Source organism: Fusarium pseudograminearum, chromosome 3, assembly GCF_000303195.2.
Source record: "Fusarium pseudograminearum CS3096 chromosome 3, whole genome shotgun sequence".
NCBI lineage: Eukaryota > Fungi > Ascomycota > Sordariomycetes > Hypocreales > Nectriaceae > Fusarium > Fusarium pseudograminearum.
The window spans coordinates 2754381-2775543 of NC_031953.1; the positions used below are offsets into that span (position 1 = coordinate 2754381).

The window sequence follows — 21163 nt, forward strand, 5'->3', positions numbered from 1 at the left end:
ACGAATTGCAGAACCATGCCGAGAGAGAGATAGTAGGGCAGTGATTGTCAATCAGAGGATGGTGCAGCCGTGGTAAGACCTGGACGGCCGTCAATCAGCTTTGTCCTGGAAAGGGAGACGTCGTTTTAGCCTGAGAGACCGAGAACGACGACGAGCAGACGCTCACTGGAAGGAGTTGCAGCGTAAAAAGGATGTCAAGGAGTAAATAGATAAAAGAAAAAGCGAACTGTGTAATTGGATTTAACTTACCATCGGGCCATCTGCCATTCCACAATCCATATACAGCAGATTTTGAGACGCTCACGTACACTGGATGTTCCGAGGAGTCGATATTTCTCAATGTCCTTGACTGGTAGTATGCTAGCAAACCACCAAGGGAAGATGGCGGGATCTTCTGGGCATTCGCCATATATAGTCAACATTCGTTCTGCCAACCACGGTACACTTTGCTGACGCATTCGAGCGACAAAGGATGAGGCAAAATGCATTAAACTTTGTGTTGACATTATATCGATGTCAGCCACTGATGTCGGCATATGTGGACTGGATGAACTTGAGCGCGGTAATGGCGATGTTGGCTCTGTAGATTCTTTGTCACCCTCCAGCATTGGCGCTTGGTTAGATTCTAACTCTATTGGACTTGCTTCAGCTGCCTCGGCAGCTTCTTCATCCTCGAGACTGACATCATCGACACGTTCAGTTTTGCCGACCATATATCCGTCAAGGAAGTCGTGTTCCAGAACACGGAAGCGCGATAGACCAACCGTCTCTATGAGACTCCGGCCGTCTGAATAAAATTGGACGTTGACAATCCTGAGTAAGGTGCCCAACTCGTGGAAATCACTGTCCCCGGGAAATTGTCGTCGTTTTGGTATCACCATACCAAACGTGCGGTGCCCTTCCTCCATCGCTCTTCGGATCATGAGTCTATATCGTGGCTCAAAGATGTGTAAGAACGTCGGCATATGAGGAAACGACAATGTGCAAATAAAGAGTGAGGTATCGTGATCTTGCATTTGTGCAGTACGTTCCGCATCCAATGCTTCTTTCCGCGCGTTGACTTCCTCCAGCCAAAACGTTTCGATGATTCTCTTGATAGTCTGATTGGGTGGCGACAAAATCTGATTAAGTAGAGGGCTGATGGCTAGTGGACGACGGCATATTGGGCAATACCGTGAATGGTCGAGGATGCGATGTAAACAGGACCGACAGAAAGTGTGCCCGCATGTGGTTGTGAGAGGATCGTAGAAAAGCGCATAACAGACTTGACAGTCCATTTCAGCGCGAGTAGCATCCTGCGCCTTTCGAACGAGGCCTGTGTCATCGGTATCCGGGGGTGGTGACGGGGTGGCCGAAATGATCTCGTCATAGTCAATATCAGCCTCGTAAGACAAATCACCCTCTTCTGCCAAGCGATATGTTGCTATGACCTTTCCACCTGGTATGACTTTTGAATATGCGCCATCATCATTCCGCATGGACGCAACACCCGCAGCAGCCCATGGATCTTGCCACATGACTCTTGTCGACACCTCAGCAGTAGAGGACTCGTGCCTGGAACGCTCGATTTCCTCCCTCACATGTTGAGCTGTTTTGTTGAGAACCACGTCGACAGCGCAATCGTCAAGAGCATGATCTTTCCCACAATCCTCGAATGGACATCGAAATCCGCGAAGTCGATCGCGAGCTGCAGGGTACGTTATGTTGGCACGTAGATGAGTATCAGGCAGACAGCGCCGGCACATGCTTTTGCCGCATGGTAGACTTATAGGCTCGCTAAGGGGTAACGAACAAATCTGACATTGGAAGAGGCGGACAAAATCTCGGGGTGCAACATCGCGATGGCGTGAACCTGGGGTAGGTGATTGTGATTGTGTTACTTGCTGTGGCTGCCGGTCTGAGCCCGGGGTTTCGCTGTCGGAATCGGTAGGCGGGTCGGAAGGTCGCGGTCCTTGAAGACCGGGACCGGAGGCAGAGTCGGTCGCAGAATGTTGCGACGTATTGTTTGAGGACATGAACGTCTATAGATTGGGCGTGTGTCGATAAACGAGGAAGAATGAAAATTAGATTGGGTATAATGTCGTATTTTCGATTTTGTCGTTCTTCTCCTGTCGTAGCGGTCGTCGAAACTCTCTAACAAGGTGCGATCCCGTATGCCGTCGCAAATTGTGTGGGAAAGCGCAAAGCAATACAATACTGTGTGTTGCTTTTTTGATGAAACGAAATAAAATACCGATATCCAAAACTCTATGCGATCTCTTTTCCAATTTATGAGCTGCTATATGGTCGTGTTCGCTGGTTTTGTTGTTGAAGACGAGAGTTGCAGTCTTCTTGGCGTAGCCTTTGAAATCGTGTCGAGGGCATGAAGGTGGATGCGAGTGTGTCCAGATGACGAGGACAAGCCGGATTCAAGATATACATGGATTCTATAGAATTGTGAGATTACAAAATTCGTATCGCGAGTAGGAGGTGAATCATTGTCGTAGAACGAGATCGGAGTGAGTAATAGGAGGAAGGATGTTGATGTAGTATATAAAGATGAGGTAGGGTATGAATTTGGTGGGGGGAGTTATGAGAAAGTAGTTTCAAGATGTCATAGGTTTTAATATGATGGGAATCAGTTTAAACGGCTGCCGAAGTCGAATCCACTTGTTTTACCAGGGTTCAGGGGAGACGGACTGGGGCTCCGACGGATCCTAGAGGGCTCGAAATATATGTATGTATACCAGGAGGACGGACGGGCAATAATGACCGTCTAAGGAGGGGTGAAAGAATGAAAAAGAAGACGGCGTTTTCCCTTTCAAATAGTCCAGTCCAGTAGGAATGAGAAGAAGAAGGAAAGAACAGAATAGGATAGGACGAGGCGCGCTGAAGAAGATGAGGTGCAGCAAGGATAGATAGAGATCGTCATACAACCAAGACAACTTACCAATCCGGGACAGCTTCGTAGGGTCGTAGAGGAAGAGGATGTACGATGCACACGCGGATAGAGAGGTAGAGAGGGGCGTGTGGGTAAGAAGGGCGAAAAAAGATACGCGAGCTCCAGAATGAGAGGCGAACTTTAGTCACAGATAATATTATCTGTAAATATCTTTATTTGAAGAGTAGAATAGAAGGGGGGAAGGATGGAAGAAGAAAAATCAAAGGCGTCACGGTTTCTCGTGACAATACAGACAGAATATACCGTACATACCGGGAAGGCAAGAACGACGGGGGTGGTTGCCGTACCATACAATTGAGGACGGGATGGGGAACGAACAAGTGGAGAGTTACTTGGGTGCTAAGTTCTAGGAGCTAGAGTCTCTGGCAGGTACCGAATACATTAAATTGCTAGTAGACTGCTTTTGACAACTGAGTGGGAAATGTTGTAGATTTTCCAACTTTTAGTCTACTATCTAGTACAACCAAGAGGAGGGTCCATTCATACCCTCACATGGGACTTGGGAGGACCCTGCGTTATGAGAGGTACTAAATCATCACCATTTAACCCCAGGGTTCACTCCATTTCGACTGAATATTCCAGTTCAGTGAGATTGGTACTGAAGAAAAAAGCAATCGATGCTAGTTCATGCTCTTGGTGATACACAACCTTTGCCCTTCCCGTCTTACAAAAAAAAAGCATGACGCTGGCAGGCCAGGGTTCTCGACTCATGACGTCGAACCTAGATTCAGCCCAACAGCCTCTCCAATACGCTGGTACGGAATTTATACTGTACAGCTGTACCTACCGACTTATGTATGTATATATTCTCAACGGTCGAGACGCCGCAAACATAGACTTTGTTGGCTTGCCCGTTGTCAAGGCATTCACCCTTTGGAGAGAGGACTGTCGGTATCTCTTGGGGTTAGATATCCCTGTTGCCAACCTGCCGGGATGGCGAATAAACCTAAAAATAATAATCAATCCATCTGCAGAAACCTCCCCAGCCGCAATCGATACGCAACTCAGAGGGATGCGATGGGCCGGGTGGGATAAGAAACCCCAAAACCTGGTAGAGACAAAAAGAACAGCAGGATCTTTCCCCTCAAAGAAATCGTAGTGCACCACAATGCAACACAAACGTTGAATGCTGCCTTTCACTCAGCGCAAGCAATGGCCAATGGCCGTAGGCGGAGATCAGCATCCATCCATCGCAGATCGCGATGCAGCAACAGGGCCAAGCAAGGGCCAAGCAAGGCCTTCCAAGGCATGTAGACGGTACTCGATCAAGACAAATGCTCTCCTCTTTTTTTTGAGCAATCTCACAGTCTCTTTCGCATGGACCCTTAGTTTGGGGTTCGCTTGTCTTGTCCATTGCCGATCTCTGATCTCTTGTCCGTTCTTTTCTGTTATTTGACGCAGAATACGATTTTGGGATTTCTTTTTTGGGGGGTGGTTGGAGTATCCGGGAAAAGAAGGGTTCACCGTTCCATGTCGCAGAAAAAAGGGGTCTCAAGGTCTTTGAGACTGATGGCGCTGGTGTTTTGACGATCCAGATGGCGCTGGACGTGCAACGGCCATCGGAGCAAGCAGCTGGCGCATCGAAGCTACTTAAGAAAGTGGTTAACAAGGGGAGAATCCACCCGCCATTAGCAAAGGACAACGGGCTGGCTACATCCGAGACAGCTAGAAAACAGCGATGGACCAATTCAGCAAGGCTGCACTTGGACTGGGTTAGAGCCCTGGGCTAGCGACTCGTCTGGCGTATGCACTGTAAGACAGCTAGGTGACCAAAACCCCAAGAATCCAGGGTCAGAAGAGGCTCAAACAGAGTCGTTGGCGTCATATGACAAGCACGTTTCCTGGTGACAACCAGACGAACAGGGATGTCGATAGCGACGGGGGATCCATGATGATAGTCATGGGTACGACGCGCGCCGAATCAACAGAAACTAACTATCCTTGATTCTTCCAAACTACGCTGTTCTGTAGATCTCTTCGCCGTCGTCTTGTTGTTCTTTTTGCCATCCCCAAGGAACCCAAGGCACTGGACCAAAGTTTGAATCTGAGATCTCATCTCATCTACAATTATTAATTTCAGTGACAGGTACGAAACAGCGGCGTTGACCAAGTTGGACAGAATCTAATCTACGCATCATCGTTCTCCCAAGCCTTACCCGCATCGCCCAATGAGTCCAGGGTGTGGCGGCCCGGATCGAGATGCGGCCAATACAATTCCAATGATTCTGCAAAGCTATCCTTGCAAGCTTGACAGTTGTTCTTGTTCTTGTTCTTCTTGTCGCACAATGCTTTCCAGGTACTTGGGCTGCATGGTGACTAACTCAAAGGGAGCTCTACACTCAACCTGACCGCATGCGTAGCAACGGGAATCTCATCTCGATTTGAGCTTTCAGACATCACGTTGGCTCTTTAGCTGTTTGCCTTGTGACCAACCATTTCGGCATATCATGAGTTCGTTGATTCAGCTTGCACCTGTCTCTTGGAATGTCTACACAAGAAGGACCCTGTTCCTGATGACGCTTAGTTATTAAACATCGTATAGCACGCCCGTCTTCCTCATTCAAAACAGTTTAGTTCAGTTCGCATTCGCCAATGTTCTACATGTTCTAGACCATCTCCAACTTGTTGGTTCCCGGATTGGGATTGCTTCTTTGGAGGAGAGAGAACCCTTGCCAAAGTCAGGAATAGATGACGAGTCGCCCAGCCCAACACCACATCATATTACATAACGTAGCTATTCTACAAGAACATTCTCCCGCTTAGTCAAGATAACTACTTCCAATCCGCAATGGCTAGAAACAGCTGCCAAGAGAAAGGGATTTTGTCACGCGAGCATTATAATGGTTGTCCAATAGCGAGCCTCATCTCATTCAAGCTCAGTTCAAGCTCCAGGACCCTGGATCTTTAGTTGAGCCTCCCCCACATCGTGATCTTCTCAAGGGTTTATCGATTACTTATTCATTAATGGCAGGGTGTTAATTTGATATGCACTTAGTTTACCTAGGAAATAGTATGTTTTTTAAACCAGTGCATATTTCCCCCCCTGGCAGTTGTGATTTGCGGTAGAACTTGTTGTTTGTTCACGGTATTACACATTACTTTCCCCTTATACTATCACATGTCAATCTTTGCCCGCTGTTATCATTGCCTTTGCTTGAGCTTGAGCATTGAGCAGCTTGCTTTTCCCCCAATCGTCATAGCAGCAAAAATTGATCTGTGCGCATGTTTCACGGGAAGCTTCCCCGCTTAGGTACTGGCGATAGCTTCGACTCGTCCCCAAACGAACTTCTAGAACCACTGATCGATGCTTTTCACCTGTTCCCTTTCTATGCAGTCAGCAACCATCTGAATATAAAAATGACACATCAGAAGCCTCTCTTGGCAGTTGAACAGGCCGAGACGATCAATTGGTAGCTGAGACAGCCCAAAACTTCAGCTTTTCTTGTTGGTGGTAGGATTCTGACGAGATACACGACTCCAAAAAAGCCACAGGGCGGGGGGTTTCCCCTGGCGTTGCTCGGCATGGTACTGGTACAGGAGGTGCCTTGATCGCTAACGCAATTCGATCTGATTTGTGTGAAAGAAGCAATTGGCCGGCCATACGGCAGTCAGGGTATGCAATGCAGCGGGGAAGCCGTTATTCCCCCTGGCGACACTGACGTTGATGCTTCGTTTATGATTTCTCTTCCCCTCTTTTTTCGTAAAGTCGACCAAACTCAACTCTACTTTGTTGACTTCAATCCTACTCTCCTTATTAAACATTGCTTCTGTTCACTGCCGAATCAACATCAAATTATACCCGCTCCACGCATCCTACAGCCATCATGCCTCCCAACACCGAGATCCCCAGCAAGGAGCACCGTGAAAACATCACTGCCCGTTTCTCCGACCTCATTTCAACCATTGAGTCTCACAAAAGCTGGACTCCTCCCAATGTCGACCGCAGCCTCTTCCACGTCTGGGACTTTGTCAAGAGATCTCACTATACCATGACCGAGCTAGACAACATGGTCGCTGGCCGCCCACTAAAGCACCCTGATCAGATCCCCAAGAACGACGGCAGTAAGTCAATATCGGGCTAACATCTTTATGAACCATACATTGACATCTGCAATTAGCCAGCACAGGTCCCGCAGCAGCCGCTGCCTCTTTCCACGACGTCCTTACACGTACCATCATGATCAACCAGAGCATTCAAGATCCCCGCATGCTTGTCATGATGGGCATGTCCAACATCGACTTTGGTCCTGCCATCAAAGAAAAGTCAGCAGCCGTGATGAAGGCTCTCACAGACTCTACAGAGAACCAGCCTTCATCTTGATCCAGCACACAAATGACGTTGTGCCCACCGTACTTGCGTCACGCGACGATCTTCGGGCCCTGACAGGGTTGATGATGATGGAGCAAAGCGCGGACAGAGTTTCGGTGTATGAACATGAGAAAAGTAAAATCCTGCAAAACAAAAACAAGGGGATCAAAGCGTTAAAAACGGAAATCCGTAATGAATTATAGACTTAAATTAAGGGACACCTCCTGAATGCAACTTATCCCACGATGTGGCGACAGCTCACCATATATCGTCGGTAAATTCAAGCAAGTGATGGAAGCACAGCAACATGTGCCGTGCCACACGTATACCAAGTACACAATGTGGTTTTTCATCCCTTTGCCAAAACACTGTATTCCGTATTTCGGTTCCATGGCAAATCACAATTCTGGCGCCTTAATATACAAAATGCCGTTATATCCAATCTCAAGGACTATATCCAGTCCTCCTTTTCCCAATAACCCAAGGACCTAGACCTGGGGAGTAATTTTCCACGAATGCCAGCTACACGCCGAACTAACAATAAGCACACATCATGTAACGAGATATATGTCATTCGCTGCGCATTATCTTACACCAGCCCAACGGCCCTTTGCTGTAGCAGATGGGCCAAGAGTGAGTCGACGACCAATGTTACCAAAGCAGACGCAGCTACAAAAGAGAACACTAAGCATCCACATGCCGGTCTCGAGTGTGTCCTGATGTGCGAATCCGCCAAGAATAGGCACGACTTCATCCTGGGATGGCGTCGTAGCATTCACCAGCTGTCTGAATGGAGCGTGAGCGGGCGCTGGCATCATGTCAGGGTTGATACCAAGAAGAATCATTGATCCTGCCAAGCCAACAGCAGTTGAAAGGAAGAATCCAGGCTTAGAACGGTCAATCAGCCACCACAAGAGAGGGTTGACCATTGCCAGTGTCAGTGATACTTGGAGAGTGGACGCCCAGGCCACCTTGCGCTGCGATTTGTTAGTTACACTCATACACGTGGTTGCTTGTTGGTTGACTTACAATAGCAAAGACGATACCTACAAAGGCGCCAATGGCTCGGATTGCAATCGCCCAGTCAGTGCCCGAATCATCATCCTTCGCTGGAGCATTCTCAGCCACAGCCTCATCCTCCTTTTCGCCAAACGACTCCTCCCAGACTCGATCGAACCAAGGAAACAGCGCTCCCAGTGCAACACCAGCGAGACCCCAGAATGATAGGTGGGCCCAATTGTACGTGGAACCCGAGGCATGGCTGTCCGAGTCGCTGTTGAAGCGCGACGTGACTAACACGCCGTAACCAACACCGAGAACGAAAAGCAGCAGTCCTCTCATAACCAAAGCGCCAGCCGAAGGGGAGGTATTCACAGGCATAGGAGGTGCTTGGGAGCGGATCGACGATCGACGACGGATTTGATGTGAGCGATCTTTCATAAAGTCGAACGTGGCATCGTCGAGGCCGGGTCGCTTGATGGGAGTCTGAGCACCTGTACCCCATGGCGTATCAAGTTCATCGCGATCGGCAAAGACACGGTCGCGCGAGGAGGAGGACGTGGTGGGAGAGTATATGCCGAAGAGTGTTGAAGACGTCAAGTTCATAAACGACTGCGGTCTGCTCAAGGTTGAGTTCCCAGGTTCGGGTGTTGGCTGCAAGAAGCGCGCAATGTTGGCGTCTTGAGCTGGAGCTGGCGTTGGGGGAGATGAGTTCTCGCTCGGAGGTGTAGGAGTTGTCAGATTGAGGTCGAAAGGTCTTCGAGGAACGGGGCGGATAAGAGGAGGTCCGTCGTCAGACATTGTGTGTGTGTGTTTGTGTGTATGTTGGAAGTCTCAAGTTTTCTATAATTATTTAGATAGGTGGTTAGAAATTGGATTCAACAAAATGATATCTGAGCAGACAGCATGGAAATTGAGGCCCAGGTTCTAGACTCCCGCCAGTTCAGCTGAATCTGCAAGTCTCAATATCATGCAATGCAGTGTCACTTTACTCACATTCTCGATCCGAAGAGACAATTGTGCGTTGCAGCCTTTAGAATTTCAATACAGGGCGAGAAAAAAAAAAGGGATTGCCTGCCAAAAGTTCAAGTTGTTGGGGTATTCCAAGGCTTTACAACCCTGTCTGTCTACTTTCACGACTCAAGCAAATGAGCACGGATAAAAATAGGAAACTCAAACCAGGATGTCCGTAACCGAGTAAGCAATTGAGTGTGGACGGGAAGAGATTGGAAAGGATAACAGAAGAAGTTGGTTGAGTACTGCAGATTGAGACGTTGACGGTCTGAGATATCCCAAGATTGAATTGACTCGAGTGGCAAAGATTGACGAGAGGAGGTATATGAGAAGCAAGCAAATAGTGAGACAAGAGTAAAATATCAAGCCCCAAAGCTCAGCCAGTAAGCACTCTCTCTGTATATAGGTAGGTAAAGATTGAAGGGTAAAGAAGAAGAGAAAAAGAAGAGGCGGCACAGTTGTAATGTATGTACCTACCAAGCTCAAGCTAATGTACGGCAACGTTCTTCACATGCTCACAAGACATGGAAAACATGACAAGAGACGCACGATTAGTCGTCTGAGAGCCCCAGGAATTGCGTAGATATGCCCCATTGACCTCCACTGCAGGAGAGAACCCAACCCTTGTCCCTGGGGGACGAATTGGATCCCCGCTGTTTTTATTCAACATGTCACTGAGACAGGGTCAGTGCTTATTGTCGTTTTTAGCAAACAGTTTTTAATGTAAGAAGATGAAAGAAGAACGAATTACCTGGGTTAGGTAGGTTACAATTAGTCTAATAAGCAACCAACAACTAAACACCATCTGTTGCCTGTCTGTCAGTCTTTAGAATCCTTCGCTTGTATTAAAATACGGACCCCATTCCCGATCATCATGCATCCGTCCAATCGCGTACATTACCCCACATTGAGGATGTCTCGAGCTCGAATTCGAGACTCCGTGGTTGGTCAGTTGTATTGACTTTCTGCCTTTGACTTGCATTTCCGACCCCTCGTGATACAATGTTGTACCTTTTGCCGGGCCTAGGCACGTTCCCGTTGAAGAATGAGGAGACAACAATAACAGCCTGTTGGTCAAAGAGACCCACGAGAGTTTCTAAACATTATAGTAGGTACATCAACAGAAATACTGTTTTTTTATACATCACATATCTGACCCCTCATCTCATTTTCTAATCTGGTCTTACTGCAGCGAGTCTCACTCACAGTCTACCATGTGGGTCGTCGCATGCTTCGATTTACATGTGATACTAGGCGCATAAAAAGCTGACAGTCACCGCAGTCACCATCTTATCGTCACCAAATAGGTATTCATACATTAGGTAGTTTATATTTAACCAAAAACGTCGACAACCAGCCAGCCACATGCATACAGACATACATCCGTCATCCTAATAAAGCTTTAAAACTAACCTCCATTTTAATCCTCTTCGCTATCGCTTCCCTCGTCCTCGTCCTCGTCGTCCAGCTCATCCTCGCTGTCCTCAACGCCGTCGGGTCGGGGTATCATCATAAATCCCGTCATGCAGGTGATCCTGTTTTGCGTTTCATATGTCCCCAACAATTCTCCCTTGGCCTCAACCTCCTCACTCTTGTTGTTACCCTGCAATTCCGAGACTCCCACTCGCCACACACGGACCCGTCCATCACTGCTTCCACCAGCCACGTACAGCGTCGAGGCGTCCTCCGCACTCGGCACCACCACAAAGTCCTTAATGCGGCCCTGAACTCCGTCTGACTTGCCGCCGAGCTGACCCACCAACTTGGCCGTTGGAAGCATCTTGTCCTCCGAGTCGGTTTTTGTGAGATCCGACTCCTTGGTGGAGAAGAAGAGGATGTGGCCATCCTCCGTGGCGACAGCCAACAGCGTCGCATCCCCCTCCTTGTCCAATGCAACATAAAAGAATTGATGCACCTTTGTTCGGATTGATCCCATAATTCTGCACTTGGGCACACTGTCCATGCCAAATGCAATAACATCCCGATCAAATCCAACAGCGAATTCATCCACTCCATCAACATTTCCCCAGACAACTCTTCGTCCCTCGCCAGTAGAGTGTTTTCCTTCGCCAGCCTCCTGCAGGATATCCTTGCCAAAGTTCAGCACTCCAGCCTTCTTGCCAGTGACCAGGTTCCATAATCGCATTGAACGCTCGCCCTTGCTGACAGTGATCATAAGCTTCATACTGGGGTGGATAGCAAAGTCGTTGACGCCGGACGGTGTACCGCCAAAGGGTGCTGTATCACCGCTGGGGCGGCCTAGGGGTTTGGCGATAGGTGCCTTGATGTTGCTGAGCAAAGACCAGTCTCGGGTTCGCGTGACCGCAATCGTAGAATCTTCGCTTGACGATAGCAGCTTCGATCTTGTAGGGAAACAGAGAGATGTGACGGTTGAAGAGTGGTGAAGCAGCGTGCCGACCTCTCGGTTCTTGGAGTTCTCGAGAATCGGTCGTGGTGCCACCTTGGCCATAAGCTCCTGGTTCTTTCGGCTTGGAGGATGCGCCGATAGGTTGTAAACATTCACGCGCTCATCGGTGGCACCAGAAGCAAGCATGACCTTTTGTGTCTGTCCAGGGACGGGCGCTGAGATGGGCGACACAGCGACGCAACGGATGGCCGAAGTATGAGCATTGAAAAGAAAGGTATCGGCAAATTGAGCCTTCTCCTTGCCTCCGACTGTCACCGTCAATCCGTGAAGAATTCGATCGTAGGAGCCGACAACGATTTGAATTGTCTCGGGCGCATTCGAGGCGGTCTTGGTGATGGTGGTGGCAGTGGCGGTGGTAGTGGTAGTCTTCTTCGCCGGCGCGGAAGCCTTTTCCTTCACAGGCTTTTCCTTGAGAACCTTGGTGCCCTTGACCTTCTTCGTGATGACTGAAGGCTCAGAAGCGGCGCTCTGTGCGACGGCTTGTCTCTTGCGCTTGGCCATTTTTGTTGTATTTGTTTTGATGTTTGGTAGTCGTTGCAGAAAGCTTTCAGTCCAAATTACTACGAACCTTGCCTGCACTAGAGAAAAAAATGTTGGAAGATAAGATAAGGGTGGGGATCGGCCCCACCACATGTCCGACCGATCTGGGCTTGTCCGATTGATTGAGAGATTGAGTGACTGAAGAATGTTGAACGCTATGCGCTGAGTATATTCAAATGTACATGTAAATGTACATATAATGCAATATGGCAATTCTAGATACCTTCACCATTGTCTATTTACCGGCTGGATCCTCCATTCTGTCCACCAATCTCCCGCTCGACCATTTCAATCGAGCCTAGGTCGGGAAACCTCTTGGAAAAGTCCTGTAGATAATCATCCTTCTCTTGAGCTGTCATCTCCAGCACTTGTTTCCCGGGGCTATCCATGCTGATGAGATCCTCTGACGCTGTTTGGGCACGCGTTGGCTTTTGAGGCGATACCGGCCTCTGACCAGTTGGGATACTGTTGAGATGCACCGGCTTCTTCGGAGCTGGAGGCTTCATTGGAGGCTTTGATGCTAGAGCTGCGGGCGCCGATGCTGTTGAGGAAGGGCTGAGGACTTGGGAGGCATCACTTCGTGTCTTTGTCACATTCAACGGCTTCTTCGGCACTCCTGGGAGAGGCTTCTCGGACTTGTCGCCGGATTCAGGAGTGTCAGTGTACTTTCCATAACCTTGAGCAGTCCTTTGAACGTTGGCTGGTTTTTGCTCCTCGCTCAGAAGGCTCTGAACTCGATTTTGGATACTGACGGCACGCGAGACTCCTCCAATACTCTTTGGAGGAACTGGTGGTCCACGCTGTCCTGCAGCTACCCGCTTTCGATATTCAGCTTGCGCTGCTTCCACCCGCTGCTCCTCTTCTAAAAGCTTCAAACGCTCCATCTCGCGCCTCATTTCAGGTGTCACACGGTCCTCGTCCTCGTGGACATGACCATCGTCACTGCGCCCGTCAGTTGCCTCGGAGCCAGCGATGGGAGTTAGGTCGCGGTGTGACTCCCTTTCTGGCGATGGAACTCTTCCATTGTTAGGAGAGCTGCCCTCAAAGAGCTTAAATGCGTCTCCAAATTTACCAGCGAGAATGTTCTTATTACCTGACAGTGAAGTCAAGCTGGAGCGCTTGCCAGCCTTGGCTCGCTCCGAGTCCTCCAGACTCCTCAAGAAGTCTATATCGCTCGATGCGCGCGGCTCGTCTGCAGGTTCCTGATAAGGAGATGAGCCCCGAGGCGGTCGGCTCGAGGAACGCGATGCAGCCTCTCTCTCACGCAGGAAATCAAGAGTTGTGCCCTCGAGGTTAGTGCTAGCGGGTCGGGGCCGTGACAGAGCTGATGGGGCTGACGGAGCTGGCGAAGCACGAGCTGATGGGTCCAGGAGATCAATGCGAGGACGACCACCTTCGAGGGACGGCCTAGATGAAGACGGCTGATGTTCATGGCCAGGTTGCTGGTAAGATGGGATTCTTTGCATGAAAGAAGGGCGGGATTCTTCCGCAGTCCATTGTCCTGCGCTTTGCTCAGGCTGCCTTGTAGCACTACTAGCTCGAGCATGATCGTGAGCATCGTGGTGAGCAGGCTGCTCCCCCTCTTGGCCGAATCTCTCTGGCGGCGGCGTTGAGGTCATTGTGCCGGTAGAGACATATCGCGAGCTAGATTGAGAAGAGATAGCCTGCAATTCGGGGTTGTTGCTGATAATGGACTGTGCCCTGCTGATGTCGGGTCTGCTCGGTGCAGATAAAGTCTTTGTCAGTGAAGGCTCAAGAGGAGGTGAGCCGAGGGCGGCTTTGTGTCCAACAGGAGTGACAGAGTGCGTTCTAGACACTGGCTTTAGGCGAGGAGAGTCAGTCGGGGGGGTTGCGAAGGCCTCCTCGGCTAATTTTGCAGTCACTCTGTCGTTCAGATCCGAGGATGCGTTTACTGGCGAGATCGGCGAGGAAACGTCGAAATCAAACTTGCTTCCCTGGTCATGCAGCAACGAAAACTGGTCAAGTGTGGGGAACCGAGACGACAGCTCATCGATTCCCTTTGAAGCAGCCTTTGCATCCAGAGCCGCGAAAGGATCTCCCCCTGCCTTTCGCATAGGAGAAGCTTCCGGTTTCTGGGATACATTGCCTGGGGCTGGAGAAGCAGCCGGTCGTCCTCTCCTCATGGGAACAACATCGGGGATGACCTGTTTCTTGGGTTCGACTCGTTCAAAAACGGCGCCCACGGCTGGCGCTTGGTCCGGTTTCTGAGCCATGTGATGCGGGCTGTCAGTTCTAGCGTGGGGTTGGGAACGGCCGCTATAGATCTGCGAATTGTCAATATGAGCTCATCTGTTCAAGAGGATACACCTACATCGTGAACGGGAACATCGCGCCCTTGCATTGCGCATCCTTCCTTTAGCACTTGATAAACGTTTGGTCGATCCTGTAAGTTTTCTCTCAACATTGAAGCTAAATTCGCGTTAGTCTTTATAAAACGTTCCAGGGCCAAAGAGCAGTACCTATCAATTTCTTGAGCCTGTCAGAGAAGACAGGGTGACTAGGGAATCGGTAGCTGGCGTTTAAAATCGCCAATTGGCCCTGGTCCTCGAAAGGCGTAGTATAGTAGCATAGCTTGTACAGCAAGACGCCCAATGCCCATATATCAGACTTTTCGTTTATAGGTTGCTTGCGGTATACATCAATCATCTCGGGACTCCTGTACTGCATCGTGGTGTGTTTCTGGATGTCCTCGTCAACAAGGCGGCACTCAGTAACGGTGGTGGGGGCGGGTTGAGGCGACGCTGCTGAACCGAAATCGCAAAGCTTAAACCGTTTAGAGGTTCCTCTGGCGGTAATGAGGACATTTTCGACTTTAATATCGCGATGCAGCAGTGGTGGTTTTAGGTAGTGCATACAGGCGAGACCCTCAGCGATGTCGGTGAAGATGTTGAGGATCTCGGGCTCGGTAAGGCGGTGTTGTAGCCTGGTGTTCATAAAATCGATCAAGCCGCCGCCATCGCAAAACTCCATGAGCAGAAAAACTTCATAACCCCCTCCTTGAAGTTCAGAAGCATGCGAGTCGATATATGTAACGATCGGTCGGTGGCCTTTGAGGCGCTTCATTGTTTCAACCTCGGTGCGCATGCCCCGCAGAGTATCCTTATCGGGCACCGCAACTCGCTTCAGGACAGCTTGATCAGTGCCGTCAACAGGCTTGGCCAACTTGACGAGGTATACATGGGCGAAGCCTCCTTCGGAGAGATATTTTTGAATCACCACACGGTGGCTGCCAACCTGAATCTTGGTGCCCGGCGCGAAGGTGCCAGCAGGAGCGACTCCAGGAACAACTACGGGGGCGGAACCGTAAGGAGCATGATGGTGTTTGTTGGCCAACATGTGCGCAGGAGGGTACTGGCCGTGCGAGGCCATCGTGGGCGGAGGTTTCGAGAAGTTTAGAAGATAACGGTTGAGGAGTGATTCGAAGGTGAGGGAGATGACGGCAACCCCGTCCGTGAGGGAGGGAGCAGGCAAGCTAGAGCCAAGGAGCCAAGAGAGGAAGAACAATGGCGGTCGAAAAAGGGGTCCAGGTAGTTGAAGATTGGGGTAGAAGAAATGGCAAAGCTCAAGATTCAAGTCATCTGGGTCAAGCACACAGGATCAAATCAAGCAATAGAGTAATTCAAAGCGGGCGCATGGTCGAGTTGATGCAAAAACACATGGCCCCTTGGCAAGATGTTGGAGGTTGCAGGCCTGGCCTGCCTATCATACCCAGGTAGGTATACTGGAGTTAGGTCCATAGGTTCGCTGCTCAGTGGCTTGAGCTTAGCCTCCCCGGATCGAGCACTCCACTGTTGGTGAGCATTCCGTTGATCCAATGGATGTTTAGACGAGACGGGCAATTATCGGTAAATCTTTATTTGGTAATGTAAACAGACGAACTATCTGTAGTTGGTTTCTTTACTTTGTTTGCTTTGTTAGTACCTAGATTAAAGTAAAAGTAGCACGTGGTTGTAGTTGGAGCATGACTTTAAATTTGGCCAATGTCTTGGATCTGACAATGGTTTGGTTTAGGCCCATCAAGTTTTGTGATGGATAATGTCATGGCTGGTATGCTAGACCGATGTTTCATCCACCTGACCTGATCTGACCTGACCTGACTGATCAATGTTTCGTTTCGTCTTTACACATCACTACAGCGGGTGAGCGGGTCAACGATGAGTTGTTCAACGGAGTACTTTAAATTTTCTGCAGCCATCAACTTTGGACTTCGAGATTTGACTATTCGCTTCAGTAGCGAATGGGGAGTTGCCGAGAATGCGGCTCTCTGCAGAATGGGCCATTGACACGTAGGTACTGCACTAATAAATACCGCAATGAGGTCCAGAAAGGAACGAATAAAGAGTTGTGTGCAGTGAAGAGTAGGGTGAGAATGGAGGGTAGTTCTTAGTGTTTGGTGCTTTGCCAATTTGTACATTGTTTTGTTTGGCATTGGTCGTGAACCAATCTATCCTTGGTTTTGCTCCTACCCTGTACACATGTGGAAAAGCTTCTGTTCTAACAAGAAGATACACATTTGGTTGTAACTATGAGAGTAACGATATAGTGTTGTAGCGTAAAATAATATGAGAGAGAAATGTCAAATTTCTAATATCCTCCAGTCTCTTGTGCAGTCTTAATAGGAAATATGACAAAATCAACCCTCATGTTGGATGAACCTCACGTAGGTATGAATCTTGAGCTCGCTATTAACGAACGATGAAATTTGATTCAGCTCAAACCGGCATCTTCCATTCGTTACTACCTCAACTTTGACTTGAGTAAATATTTGAAGTGGCTCATTAAAATTACACAGATGCCATTTCGTCATTTCATCGTTGCACCCGTTCACCCGTTGTGCATTGAAACCAATAAGCCACCACCAACCAAAAGACTCGGCCGCCAACACATCTATTCTTAGCAAAATGCCTAATTGCAGATCCTCAACGATGGAGATAAAAAAGACTCGACCGGAAGGACAAGAAAATGGTTCGATGACAAGCTTCTAGAATGCATGTGCTGTAACATTACATTACAGTAGACTCGAGTCTAGAGAAGAGAGGCTGTGGTTAGACTTCAGGAAACCAGCCCTCCACCGGTTCGTGAGCAGGGGTCAACCTGCAACCACTCAAGTGGTTCGTCAAAACTACGTCATTTTTTCTATGGAGTGATCTGATGTTCTCATCTCAGCCTTTTTTTGTCTTTTGCCTTTTGTCTTTTCAAGCTCACTTTTAGCCCGCGACATCGGGCGTCCCGTCTGTACTAAGAGAGACAGAGTTTATTCCCATCAGCAGCCACAAGCGGCAGGGAAAAAGACAATACTTTTACGGTACTTGATTCTGATATGAGCTTGTGAAGTTTGTAGGCAGTACATGTCAAGTCATCCTTCTCGCACCATGATATCGACAGTTTCCGAATTATGCAAACTACTGCTACGCTAGAATATCCTGGAGCATGATGATTCTGATCCTGTACTGTCTTGTATTTGGTGGTTGGTACAACTAAAAAGCAATTTTACCTGTACTGTCTTGTATTGTAATTGAGTCGAATATCCCATGTGGGCTCCAGCTGACCTCACTCGGAGGTCACGGCACTAGAGAGTCCTGGTCTACTGACTGCGCAGACGTGCGTTCATGTGCCGAGAAGGATCACTTATTGATCTGTGAGCAATTATTCCCAGTGCCCGAGGCGCCTGTACCGGGGCGTTTCTGGAACCTTGGACCTGGCAATGTAACCATTGCCTATTAGAGTTTATAACAACGTGGTCGCGCTCTTTGTTCAAGCCTGATTTCTGCTTTTCTCTTTCAACCGTTTTCTCTCTACTCTCTGGTACACACCCTCCAATAACTCAACCGATATCACGCACTTTTCATACCAAAAATTCAAAATGCCTGCCTCAACATCTTCTCAAATGCAAATGCCCCGTGAGCCGGCTCCCGTAGCTTTCGCTGCCGAACGAACCAGCATTGAACAGCCGCCGGTACGTGGAACCATTAACCCTCCGGCTCGATCGGATTCCTTCAAATATGCCATTTTCTCTCATCCCAAGCATGAGTCTGAACCGCAATCTAAATATTTACTGACTGACCTCAATAGCGCCCGATTCAACCCATGACCATGGAACAACCTGAATTGAGCATGCGAGGAGGCAAGGATGGCGGTGTAAGAACAACCAACCCTTCAATCTTCTACCAGCAAACAACTGACACTTTTCATAGGCCATCTGCTGTGGAATTTGCGCTGGTCTATGTTGCTTTGAGTGCTTAGACTGCTGCTGTTAATGAGATTTCATGACCAAAGATGGAGGGTATAGAGTATAGCTCTGGCGTTCAGGTATAATACTGGGAGGATTTATCAAAGGGATACATACAATCATTGGTTAATGATGTAACGAACTATTTACGTTCTGTTTATATCTAATAATTACTATATAATGGATGTTTTGTTTGACCATCTTCATCATGACAAGTCTACACTCTCAAGGCCGAGTCATCTTTGCTCTAGACAACCACCTCTCCCAGCCGCTTTACCACATCTTCATAAAAGATCATTGATAATTTCTCAGCAACTTCATCCTGCGTCTCATCATCACCTTCTCCAAGTCCCAACTCTTTACCCCCGGCCAGACATTTCCTTGTCGCATCCTCAAACCTCTCTCCCATATCAGCACCAACAGCTGCAACTCTATCCTCTTTCAACAGAGCTTCTCGAATGCCGCGTATAACATCTGGCCGTCCGCGCGCACGTTGTATATTAATGCGCAAAACATCTTCGATAGGCTGCCAGTGCGCCAGTTCGGCCATGATGACACCTAGGCTGTAAACATCGAAGCTTTTCTTTGACCGCTCTCTGTCTCGTCGGCGATTTGACTGCGCGTTTGGATGTCTGTACAGATCGTGCTCTGCATCATCTCCTGGTGCATCAGTCATCTCGTCCGAGCCACCTGGGCGGGAGAAGTCAAACCCCGAAAGGAAGGGCTGTCGATAATCCACACTTCCGTCGCGTGCCCGAAAGAACAACACATTATGGCTGCGAAGACCTTTGTGTAGCCAATGGACGGCGTGAAGGTAGAGAAGACAGTTGCTGAGGGCATGCGCAACATGAACTCGTTCTGTAACGCGCGGTTTGCGAATATTGGGATCTTGCAGAAGCTCACGAAGCGACACAGGCGGCAGTGAAACATGCAAGTTATCGTCGGACGGACGCTCAAAGATGAGGCCGAGCCGGCGGTCGAGAATGTCGACATCGTCCTCTGCAATGTTTGGATTGGCCTTGTCGAAGAATCCAAGACAATGAGGAGTTCGGAAGGCCTCGGGCTTTGGACTGTGATTTAAGAGGGCAGCCAATTTGCGGACTCGTTCGATTATGTCGGCCTTGGAGAGAGAACCTGGCTGTGTGTCTGCATTGTCATAGTCTTTCCACTCGATCCAAACCTTCTTCTTACCCTGAGCTGTTTTCATCAATGCTTCACATCTTGGCTCTTCTGATTCATCAACCTCGGGATCCAACTCGATGAGATACCGCGGAACGAACAGGTTCCGTTGATGACCAGGCTTTGCAAGGTCCAGGAACTTGGCAGCAGCTTCATCGATGACTGATGGATTATCTGACTTTGGGTCAATAGTCTCGTTGAACGCTTTGAACTTGGCAAGTCTTGATAACTGTCTTAGTGCGTCAGCATTGGCCTCCCTCTCCAGCTTGGACATCTGTGACGCCCCCCCTGGAGAGTTTGCGTCGAGTTGGGACTTGAGAGCCAACACGAGATGACTTAGATCGGCGATCTTGTGATGGAGTAACAGGACCCCACGATTTGTGTCTTGCACAGTGTTACGAATCTCGACTTGCAAGGAGTGGTCGAGAATATTCGTCATGTTATCATTAAGAAGTGAGAACTTGGCCAGAAGCTTCTCAAATCCTTGCTTGTCAAACGAACTCCATCGCAGTCTAGTGAGGCTATCAGAGGACTTGGTTTTGAGCTCAGACATGGCCTTTTTGATAAAATTCCTTTTCTTGTCCGTCATGGGGTAGTTTGATAACTTGGCATCTTTCTCTGGAGCCTCCAAAGTACCATCCTTATCCACCACAACAGAGAGGTTGTTGTGTTTCTTCTGGTACTCAGTAAACTCATTGAACAGACATTGAATCTGGACAAGCAGATCGATCACGGTCTGACGATGAAGGTTGAAGACGTTGGAGTTGAGGACCTTTTCCTGGTTCTTGGCATCGAGATCCAGCAGGCCAGAAGCCTCACTCCAGCAGAATAGGCGTTGCTGCTCCATCCTGAGGCGCAGGTTGAGATATTTGCAGTCATCCTCATAGCCCAAAGCCGTGATAAGAAGCTGTATCCCTGGCTCAAGGTCAACGCTGATTATGATTGACCGGGCCGAGAATTAGGTAGGTACCTTGAATACATCCTGTATAGACTTGCAAGCTGATGGAAGCGACTCCCAGCGCCAAGCCGGCAAGAGATATAGGATCCATTACGGCTAGGCCTGTTCTATGTCCTATGCTGCAGCTTATTCTCAGATCTTGTCCCGGAGCAAGGACGAAGCGGGAGGCTGTGCAGCTGAACGAGGCGCAAGCAAAGCGGAAGAAGTGAATGCCGCTGTGATGAGATAGAGGCTGCCACTTTCAGACTAACTACTAAGGTACAGTGAAGAGAGGGCTGGAACAATATCATGCGGGGGTGATAATCACACATGCACGGTAGGTACGGAAGTACTGCAAGTAGCAGGTCCTAATGTACTGGCTGATAATAGAAACCCCGCTGGCTGGAAATTGTTTTTCCTTCTTCATCCTTGACATCATCAGGAACAAGCAGAAGCAAAAAGAAGGAATTGTTAGCTAGACCGCCAAGTTGCGTAGTATTATTCTTGTGACAGAGTTGATAATTTCAACAGCTTGTATGCGTTGAGCGAGCGTTCAAGGGCCAAAG

At 48.8% G+C, this 21163-nt stretch overlaps 7 protein-coding genes across 7 annotated transcripts, besides 2 other annotated features; 2 read left to right on the forward strand and 5 right to left on the reverse strand.

Moving 5' to 3' along the window:
* Positions 1–125: 125 nt before the first annotated feature.
* FPSE_06171 (uncharacterized protein) lies at positions 126–2015 on the reverse strand (the record flags this gene model as incomplete). Its single annotated transcript, XM_009259289.1, has 2 exons — positions 126–165; positions 250–2015. The coding sequence occupies 2 exons, from the start codon at positions 2013–2015 to the stop codon at positions 126–128; spliced, it is 1806 nt and encodes a 601-aa protein (XP_009257564.1).
* A 4750-nt stretch (positions 2016–6765) lies between these two features.
* FPSE_06172 (uncharacterized protein) lies at positions 6766–7262 on the forward strand (the record flags this gene model as incomplete). Its single annotated transcript, XM_009259290.1, has 2 exons — positions 6766–7003; positions 7060–7262. The coding sequence occupies 2 exons, from the start codon at positions 6766–6768 to the stop codon at positions 7260–7262; spliced, it is 441 nt and encodes a 146-aa protein (XP_009257565.1).
* A 572-nt stretch (positions 7263–7834) lies between these two features.
* FPSE_06173 (uncharacterized protein) lies at positions 7835–9050 on the reverse strand (the record flags this gene model as incomplete). The annotated part of the gene is made up of 2 exons (XM_009259291.1): positions 7835–8227; positions 8280–9050. The coding sequence occupies 2 exons, from the start codon at positions 9048–9050 to the stop codon at positions 7835–7837; spliced, it is 1164 nt and encodes a 387-aa protein (XP_009257566.1).
* A 1633-nt stretch (positions 9051–10683) lies between these two features.
* FPSE_06174 (uncharacterized protein) lies at positions 10684–12192 on the reverse strand (the record flags this gene model as incomplete). The annotated part of the gene is made up of 1 exon (XM_009259292.1): positions 10684–12192. One exon carries the CDS (start codon positions 12190–12192, stop codon positions 10684–10686), a length of 1509 nt encoding a protein of 502 aa, XP_009257567.1.
* Positions 12021–12057: a microsatellite.
* Positions 12193–12470: 278 nt separating the features above from the next.
* Positions 12471–15621, reverse strand: FPSE_06175 (uncharacterized protein; the record flags this gene model as incomplete). Its single annotated transcript, XM_009259293.1, has 3 exons — positions 12471–14516; positions 14564–14661; positions 14712–15621. 3 exons carry the CDS (start codon positions 15619–15621, stop codon positions 12471–12473), a joined length of 3054 nt encoding a protein of 1017 aa, XP_009257568.1.
* Positions 15622–16323: 702 nt separating this feature from the next.
* Positions 16324–16350: a microsatellite.
* A 1765-nt stretch (positions 16351–18115) lies between these two features.
* FPSE_06176 (uncharacterized protein) lies at positions 18116–18495 on the forward strand (the record flags this gene model as incomplete). Its single annotated transcript, XM_009259294.1, has 2 exons — positions 18116–18208; positions 18325–18495. 2 exons carry the CDS (start codon positions 18116–18118, stop codon positions 18493–18495), a joined length of 264 nt encoding a protein of 87 aa, XP_009257569.1.
* Positions 18496–18728: 233 nt separating this feature from the next.
* Positions 18729–20709, reverse strand: FPSE_06177 (uncharacterized protein; the record flags this gene model as incomplete). Its single annotated transcript, XM_009259295.1, has 2 exons — positions 18729–20575; positions 20631–20709. 2 exons carry the CDS (start codon positions 20707–20709, stop codon positions 18729–18731), a joined length of 1926 nt encoding a protein of 641 aa, XP_009257570.1.
* Between the last annotated feature and the right edge of the window lie 454 nt (positions 20710–21163).